This window comes from Nannospalax galili, unplaced genomic scaffold (assembly GCF_000622305.1).
Source record: "Nannospalax galili isolate Female #2095 unplaced genomic scaffold, S.galili_v1.0 scaffold956, whole genome shotgun sequence".
In the NCBI taxonomy this organism is placed as follows: Eukaryota; Metazoa; Chordata; class Mammalia; order Rodentia; family Spalacidae; genus Nannospalax; species Nannospalax galili.
Genome location: NW_008337440.1, coordinates 648,951 through 658,312, shown reverse-complemented (window position 1 = coordinate 658,312; position 9,362 = coordinate 648,951). Strand labels below are relative to the sequence as shown.

Here is a 9,362-nt window from a genome sequence, read left to right as displayed (position 1 = left end):
TACCAATATGTTAGATGGGCCTATTGTGACATTTGACCTGGGACTACTTGTTTCCTACCAGTGAAGCATTCTAGCCAGTGTGACTCAAACAGTGTGATTTATGATCTTTATGCTATGACTTGCAAAAATACTTGCAATTTCTAACCTTAGGGAAATTCCAAGCATCTTTCCCTCTTGTCTCCTAGGATGATCCTTCTTGCTTTCTTGAGTGTTTTCTTTACATTTCCTCATATTTACTAATAGGCTTTCTTACTGAATATTCCATAAATATCTAGGGCCTTTCATCTGTATAGTTTATCTCTTCTGCTATGTCCCAGAGATTCATAAGTAAAGTCGCATTCCAAAGACTAATAATTCTGTGAAAGTATTCAGAGAGGTAAACTGCACATAAGTATTTGATTAGAAATGAAAACTGACTCCTTACTACTCATTTTCCTTCTCTATGTAAATTTATAAGTCACAAGGCAAAAAGAAGTTTATTTCTATTATAATTACATAGTTTAAATATTTGTTTTGAATTTGTAAATGGCAAATTAATACTAACCAATATGTTTTCTTTACTTTTCAGAAACAGGCACGGCTAGAGAAAAAAATGGCTTATCATTTACAAAAAATGCAGAATAGTGGCTTTAAAGAAGGTATGGGAAGAAGTGCACTTGATAACAGGGGACAAAATGGGATTCCGTACAAGTGTGAGAACAGTAATGACGCTAAATAGTGAGCATTTGTCTGTAAAATATCTCTGTCATGCTTTATATACTCCTATTTGTTACCTACTTTATACCACTTCCTGAACTAATCATTTCCATGTTACTTGTTAAGTTGTAAGATCACACAGTCACACACAGAAATACATTATACACACATATATATGATAGACTAACAATATTAGCAAGTGAGAATGGAGGGAAATTGCACCATATTTTTAACAACTTTCCTATGCTTAAATAATGTATTTATTACTACTAAACTTTAAAATTGGCGTGTAAAATAATTACTATTATATGCCAACATGATGTTTTGCTGTGTTGATAACCAGTAAGAATAAACAAAACCAAGAAAAAAGGAAAGAAGTTGGAGAAAGGCATTCAGAGAAAAGGGAGAAAGAAAGAAGAAAGAAAAAAGAAAAGAATAGAAGGGAGTTTGAAAGCAGTAATGTAGAGTACAGCTTGGCTGTGTCCAGTCCATATCAGCATCATTTTGTTGATAAGATGCTTTTCCTATATTTGCTGCATACTATTGGGAAAGAACATGGTCATCAGTTTTGTTGTCAGTCCCACTTAAGTCAGAGCCTCCCTATGTCACTCCAGTAGATACTAAACAGTCTCAGTTTTTTCCTGTTTACCTATCTCAAACCCATTTTGTGTACACACATTTAACTCTGATGATTATCTTCTGTTGCCCTCTGCCCACAAACTGTTGCATATTAAATTCAGGTTAGACTGTATGTAAACATTCGTTCATCAGCATGTGGAATCCAGTCCAAATTTGACCTTTAAGTTTTATTTCACAGTGTATGCTTGATACTGACAGCTGTCCTCTGTCGGTGCCATGAACAGGTTCTGGGGCCAGAATATGAAATTTCACCCAACTCCTCCCTTATCATTTTCAGGCCACGTATATAGCTTAGGCAACTTCCTGAACCTCTCAGATACAGTTCCAGTGTCTAAAAGCAAACATTATATCCTAAATTTCTATAAAGACCTCCAAAATTCTAGAACATAGTAAGGCTTCCGATTTTATTTCATAGTGCTGTCAAATAGGAGTACTGACGTTTATTAAACACAGATTGCATTTCCCACTTCTTTGCCTCTATTCGATTTTCTCAGCCTACGATGACCTACCCACTCTGTGCCTTGAATTCTATAAGCTCAATTTTTATCCCATTATGTCTTTCTTGATCATCTTAATTGGAAGATTCCTCTTCTTTGAATCAATAGAAGATTGCAGCCATCAAAATAATTTATATAAATAGGATTTCAATCACTCATAATTGTAAATTTCTATTTTTGTGTGCCATAGAATTTTGAGGAAAATAAACATTCTAAACGTATGTTTGTGAATGTATTAACTCAGTCTATTTACTTCTTTAAAGCCCTAAAGCGGGGCCATGCTTCAGAGTACCAATCACCTTAGGAGTTTTATATAACTCAATATCTATATTAATTTTCTCATGTAATAGGAAAAAATATAAAGTAGCAATCTTAAACATTGTTACCTGAAATCTTCTTTAGAAGACAGGATAGCAATGAATTTATTTATGATATGGAAATCACAAAAATTAAAGATTTTATTTTATAATAACACTATAGTACTGTCTTCTCCCACCAATAAGAAAACTTCTAGAGAGACTGAGAGTAAAGAGAACATGACATTCTATTGCATTGATCAATGAATGAAGAAAGCAAGTTCACATTTCAAAGGTTTAATGAGAACACTGAGCACATATGCATTGAGGATGCTGCCCACCTAAGTTGCTATAGGAAAGCATTGTAGTTACCTCCAGCACAAGGAAGGGATATATTTGTTATCTATATTATCCTATCTTAAAAACTGTACATATCCATATATTTCTTTATATACTCATATACCACATATTCATACCCATATATATTTACTTTTCTCAAGATGTAAGGAAAATCCTAGAATCTAATAGTCAGTGTGTGCTGGGGGAAATCTTAATCCTTACTACCATGTGGGTATGCATTCCCACTGAAAGGAAATGAGATGGCTCAGTAGACTGTGGTACAGGTTTCCTTTCTTCTAAAATATAACCTTGTCTCTCCATATATACCTCTTAAGTTAGAGGCATAAAATTTCAGAAATAATTATTAGCTCTCACTTGACATTTAATACATTCTCTCCTATCTTTCCCCAAAATCTCATGTACAGATTACTAAGGACTTACTTACTTCCTCTTGAGCATGAAAGAATAGTCTATCTTGGTTAATTCTTTAATCACCATTAATCACAAATGTTTTGTTATATTTCTTTAAGCTTCTACAAAGAAGAAAAAGAAAACTTTTGATGATATAAACTCTGTTTATCCTGTTGGTGAGCAGAAAGCATATAAAGGAACACAGGGTAATTGAATATTTTAAGGAATACAGATACTTAGATCAATAATTTGAGGGAAGACTGAGTTGGCTATGACTGCCTTCATTTGGATGCAGATAAACCCTCTTATTTTCTTCTGATAAATGATTGATTTAGGGGGATTTTGACTTTGCTGGTTTTGGGGACCTAATTTCTAGGTAAGTGATTTACTGTTTTCAACTTGTCCATGTACTATCATTTTAGAACAATTAGTGAAAGATTTGCTACAAGTAAATATAGAACACAGATTACCTAATTGTTAAATATGTTTATTGCTCAAAATGACTACAGAAAACTTAGACATAATTTATAAATAATATATTATCTTCAAACCACTGTGAGCATTATTGAATTACTGCTTTCTACATTACTTACACTTTGTCATTTTGTGTTTTCCACTAGAGCTCAACAGTTTACACCATGAGCCCCCAAACAACAAGAATGCACTCTAATTATACACTATGAAAATGAAAAAATTTAAGTTGAAGAATGTCACTTAATTCTCACTATTCATTTTCAAAGTTACAATTAATGTGTCAATATACAATAGCACATAGCATAACATATATAATAACAAATATAAACTTACTGATTAAAATATAAGGCAAACAGAGTCCAATATTTACCTTCCTTGAATATGTAATTATATTAGTTATTTTTGTGTTGCTGTGATAAAAACCATGACCAGGGGAACTTAAAAATAAGGTAGAGGTTTTTTGAATTTGCGGTTCCAGGTTCCAGGGATTATGGTCCATCCTGGGGAGAGGCAAGGTGGCAAGAGGTGATGGGAGTAGGAAGAGGAGCACTCACAACTTCAAGCAGGCAAAAGAAGCAGAGGGAGACTGGAAATCCTGAAAAGCTTCAGAACCCTCAGAGCCCACTGCCAGTGATAGGCTTCCTCCAGCAAGGCCACACCTCCTATAACCTCACAAAACAGTGCCACCAACAGGAGACAAAAATTTTTAAGTACTTGGAGTCTGGGGAATATTCTAATTCAAACCACCACACTCAAATTCAGAAACCTGGCAAAACAACAGGGCTGCTTTAACTTTATCTGTCTGGTACACTGAGGATCACTGAGTTTGAGCTTATTCAACTCCTAAGATCTATGAGTTCCATTTTAATGTCTAGCTTTTCCACACATACCAAAGAATTTTTTCAATACAACTCAAGTCCATATCTAATAAGATATATTTACACACAATAAAACAAAATTGTTAGTTTCTAAAGTAGTTACTTCATGCTAATTCTAAAGTCATTTTTAACGTTGTCAAGACTGGCCTTATACCTGTCAAAGAGTCTTAGTCATATCTAGGACAAGGATGAAGGATGAAAATATTTTTTTATCTTCACCAGACCACCAGTGTACTGTGCAGTTATTTGGAGACCAAACTTTTGGACTGAATTAAGGAGAGTATGGAGAAATATTCTGTAAAAAGGAGGCAGGGGTGTTGAATAGTACAGTATAATAGAATAGTGTAATTCTTCTAACATTATTTTATTATTTTTAGTTTTCAAAACCAGCATGAGTCTTTTACTACATTTGCCTTTCTGCCTAAATTTTTAAAATTAGATTATATTATGCAAAAATTACAGTTTAAAAAAAATTTTTTTTGGTCTTTTTGAGACAGGGTCTCCCTGTAGCCCCAGCTGTCCTGGAACTCACTATGTAGACCAGGCTGGCCTTGAACTCACAGAGATCCACCTGCCTCTGCCTCCCAAGTGCTGGGATTAAAGGTATGTGCCACCACACCCGGCTGCAGTAAATATTTTAAGAACACAGTGTATTAAATATATAGACCTGGGGGCTGGAGAGATGGCTCAGCAGTTAAGAGCACTGGTTGTTCTTGCAGAAGACCCAAGTTCAAATCCTAGCACCCACATAGCAACTAACAACTGTCTGTAACTCCAGTCCCAGGGGATCTGACAGCCTCTTCTGACTTCCGTGGGCATTGCATGACATGGGTGCACTTACATACATGCAGGCAATACGCATATACACATAAGATAAAAATAATAAATAAAATAAAAAAACGTCTAAATATATAGACCTAGCTGAGGAGAAAAGACATTTTTATTATACAATATCTACCAGTCTATATACAGTATATATTTCCTTTTGTTTAGTTCATCTTTGATTACTTTTATGTGTTTGACAGTGTTACCATACAGATTTTATACATATTGTGTTATATTTATATCTAAATGCTTATTTTTGATACTGTTGTAGAGATTTTGGTTGTTTTTTTTTTTTTTTTTTGGTCAAGGTCTCCCCTTGTAGCCCAGACTGGACTCAAACTTGTAATCAGCCTGCCTCAGCCTCCCATGTACTGAGATTAAAATCATAAGCCACTACACTCACTGTGCATTCTTTTGCACTTTGGTTTCAAATAAGTAGCCCAAGGTATTGTTTTATTGCACTCTATGTGCTGATTCTGTAGGAAAATTCTAGGCCAAAATCTACATTGTTCTTCAGGTCCAATTAGGAGTCAACACTTAACTTTTCGATGGAGTATTCCACTTTTACTACTAAATGTATCATATTAATTTTTCTTCCTTCACAATTTCCATATATATATATATAATACATATATATATTCAATATACAATTAGATGATATGGTAAACTTGACTTTATGAAATATTTATTTAAAAAATTAACAAAACAAAACTGACGCTCCATTTCCCAGCAGCTATCAGTGGCTAACAGTTCCTCAGATAGGGCTTGGGCTTCATGCCAGCCTCCCTGTTCCATGTTGGGATTTTATCTGATTTGGGCTTGTGCAGGTCTTGTGTGTGTTGTCACAATGCTGTGGGTTCATATGTGAGATTGCCCAGTTGTTTCCAGAAAACATGACTTCCTCGTAGTCATTCCTTAGCTCTTTTCTAGGTCTTAGATTCTTTCTTACTCCTTTTCTGCAATGCTCCCTAAGCCTTTAGGGAAACGGGTATGATGTAGAAGTCTCATTTGGAACACAAATTAGACTCGCTAGGCCTTTTAAAAATGAGTATATGCATATATATATATAAAGGGAGAGAGAAAGAGGGCATGAAGTGGGGGGAGGGTAGGGGCGGCTGTGACAGATGATGGGGGGGCTGAAAATGAGTAAAAATTATTTTTAAAAACTTTACAAAGGGAAAAAATGTCCAATATGTTTACTATGATTATTACCATTTGCTTTTCCTTTAAATGCCTGGTGTCTCAGTATGTTTTCTGGTGTCTTATCAGTCTGTGTGGCTTCTTTTGGCATCTGTTTTATGACAGCTTCTCTTACATTAAGAAGTCTGAGTTTCTTTCATCTCATTTGAGATAGATTATACGTTGATGCTTGAGGAGATGGCTCACTTGTTGAAGTGCCTGTCATGCAAATGTGGACCTCACTGACCAGCCTAGTTGAATAGATGAGCTCCCTTCCAATGAGAAAGACTGCCTCCAATATAAAGGAGGAGAGCAACTGAAGAAGACATTTGCCGTTGTCCTCTTTCCTCCACATGCATGCACACATACTAGTATTCACAGCTAATGCAGATATGCCCACACCCACATGAAAATGTAGGTATGTCATGTATACACACAATGAGACAAAATATTTTTCCTTCATGTTTTCTCTAGGGTTCTGGTAAAATACCTATATATTTTAATTACTGCTTATATAATACAACCAGTATGGTATTATATCCAGGCTTCTGTGACTTGCTTTTCATACTCAGCACTGACGTTTTTGTCCAAATTTTTATAGCTTTTAAGAATTTTTAAGCTTTCCTTGTAAATACTTCAAATATAAATAAAACCAAACAGAACGTGATAGTGTAGACTTGTGTGCCTATTGGTTTCAACAACTCATGAACTGTTTTGTCTGTGTCTGCAACCATATTGTTTTGAAGTAAATCCCATATGCAATATCATTCATCAATATTTTAACATGTATCACTAAAAGATCAGGAATATTTTTAAAATATGGGACTAAAACATCATCATCACATTCACATACTAATAATCGATAGTTACTTATCTGTAAATAATTAAATACTATTTACATTTTCAGTAGCATGAAAAATTACAAAAAATATTTTCAGGTTAGCTTAAATGCACATTGATCAGAATATAAATAGGTTCTTATTTTTTTATTTTCTTTGAATGCACTCCAATTTATTTTTTTCCTTGTTTTCTTTTTCACCCTTTTATTATTTTTTGTTTTATTATTTTCCTATTATTTGTGAAAAATAGATTTTATTATAAATGTAACATATCATAGAAACGGACCAAAGAACAGAAATAGCATGGCCATCCAGTGGATTCCTTTATCCCACAATGGTAGAAGTTGTGAAGAATCTCAGACCAGAAAGAACATAACATAATAAAGACTATATATGACAGACCTATAGCCAACTTTATACTTTAGAGAAAGCTCTAAAAAGCCTTTCCACTAACATCAGGGCCAAGACAAAGTGGTCTACTCTGAACTCTTATTCAATATATTACTTGAATTCTTAGCTAAAGCAGTAAGACAAGGAAATAAAATATATGCAAATAGGAAAGAATAATTTGTGATCAGTGTGATCCTATACTTAATAAGGCACAAAGACTGCACCAGAATACTCTTAGATCCTTTAATCACTTTTGGGAATGTCCAAAGATACCCAGTCAACATACAAAAACACAAAAAAGATTTAAGCTTCCTAATAGTAATATGTAAAACATATTGAAAAAGAAGCTAAGAAAACAATCCAGTCACAGTAGCCTTAAGAAACACCTGAAGCAAATGTAACCAAAAAAACAAAGCAAAAGAGTTTAACAATCAAAGCTCTAAAATACTGAAGAAATTGGGCTGAAGGGATAGCTCTGCCATTAAAGGATCAGGCTAACAGCCAAAATACTGAAGAAATTGAAGATGACAGTGGAAAGCTAAAAAGCCTATACTTATGGATCAGCAGAATGACTGTCATGAGAATGTCTGTACTACCAAAAGCAATCTACAAATTTAATGTAATCCTTATCAAAATTCAAATTGCATTCTACACAGAAATAAAAAGTAATAATCCTGAAATTCAAAGGGACATACAAAAGACCTTAGACACTCAAAGTAATCCTGAGCAAAAAGAACAATGCAGGGGGTATTGAAATACCTGAATTCAAGTCATACTATAGAGCTATAGTAACAAAAACAGCATGATACAGGCACAAAAACAGACATGAAATAAATAATGGAAGCAAATTGAGGACACGGATATAAGCCCACACTGCCACAGCCACCTGATTCCTAACAAAAATGTCAACAAAACACATGGAGCAAGACCAACCTCTTCAACAAATGGTTCTAGGGAGAACGGATTCACTGCATGTGGACGAGTAAACTAGATCCCTCTCTCACCTTATACAAAATTCACTGCCAAATGGATCTTAATGTAAGACCTGAAAGTCTGAACTTGTTAGAGGAAAAACCAGGGAAAACACTTCCTGTCATAAGCATAGAAAAGGACTTTCTGAAAAGGATTGCAGTCACCTTAGAAAATAATGCCAAGAATTAACAAATGGGATTGCACAAAATTGAAAGGCTTTTGAAAGGTAACTGAAAGAAAGGACTGCTGAGGCCAGGCAGCAAGTGGCAGGGAGTCCCTAAGAGAAGAAGGCCCAGGAAGCCAAAGAGACCCTGAGAGGCCACTGGGTAAAGCTGTGAAGGTCAATCCTGGTTTACAGTGGAGACCCCAAGATGTTAGAGGTGCCAGAGCCATGAGACATCTGCCAAGGAGAGCTGTATAAAGGAAGTAGTACCAGTCCAAGATAGATATGTATTTTGCTGGTAGCAAAGCTGAAAAACCAGAGCCCAGACATGGAGCCGCGTAGTTTAGTGTTTGCCTTCCTTGTCTTTCAGTCTTGCTTTTGATAGGTAGAGAAAGGGCGGGAGCGAGCGGGTGGAGGAAGGCACGAGCGGATGGATTCTGCCAAGGAGAGCTGTATAAAGGAAGTAGTACCAGTCCAAGATAGATATGTATTTTGCTGGTAGCAAAGCTGAAAAACCAGAGCCCAGACATGGAGCCGCGTAGTTTAGTGTTTGCCTTCCTTGTCTTTCAGTCTTGCTTTTGATAGGTAGAGAAAGGGCGGGAGCGAGCGGGTGGAGGAAGGCACGAGCGGATGGATGAAGGCACCGAGGCTCAGATGGAATTCTCAGCAGGACACAGATTTATTTCGCACGGGGCACCTTTCCCTTGGGGGAGGGAAAGATGTCGGTGGAGGGAAAGACGGAAGGGAAGGGAAGGGAAGGGAAG

General features: G+C 35.7%; 1 protein-coding gene across 1 annotated transcript in view; it reads left to right on the top strand.

Annotated features, from left to right (window-relative positions):
• Window positions 1–9,362, top strand: part of Fsip2 (fibrous sheath interacting protein 2) — a 100,023-nt gene that overhangs the window by 33,745 nt on the left and 56,916 nt on the right. The window contains exons 8-9 of the mRNA XM_008832589.1: window positions 569–692; window positions 2,998–3,084. Coding sequence (XP_008830811.1) covers window positions 569–692; window positions 2,998–3,084 — 211 coding nt within the window. The remainder of the gene's footprint in view (window positions 1–568; window positions 693–2,997; window positions 3,085–9,362) is intronic.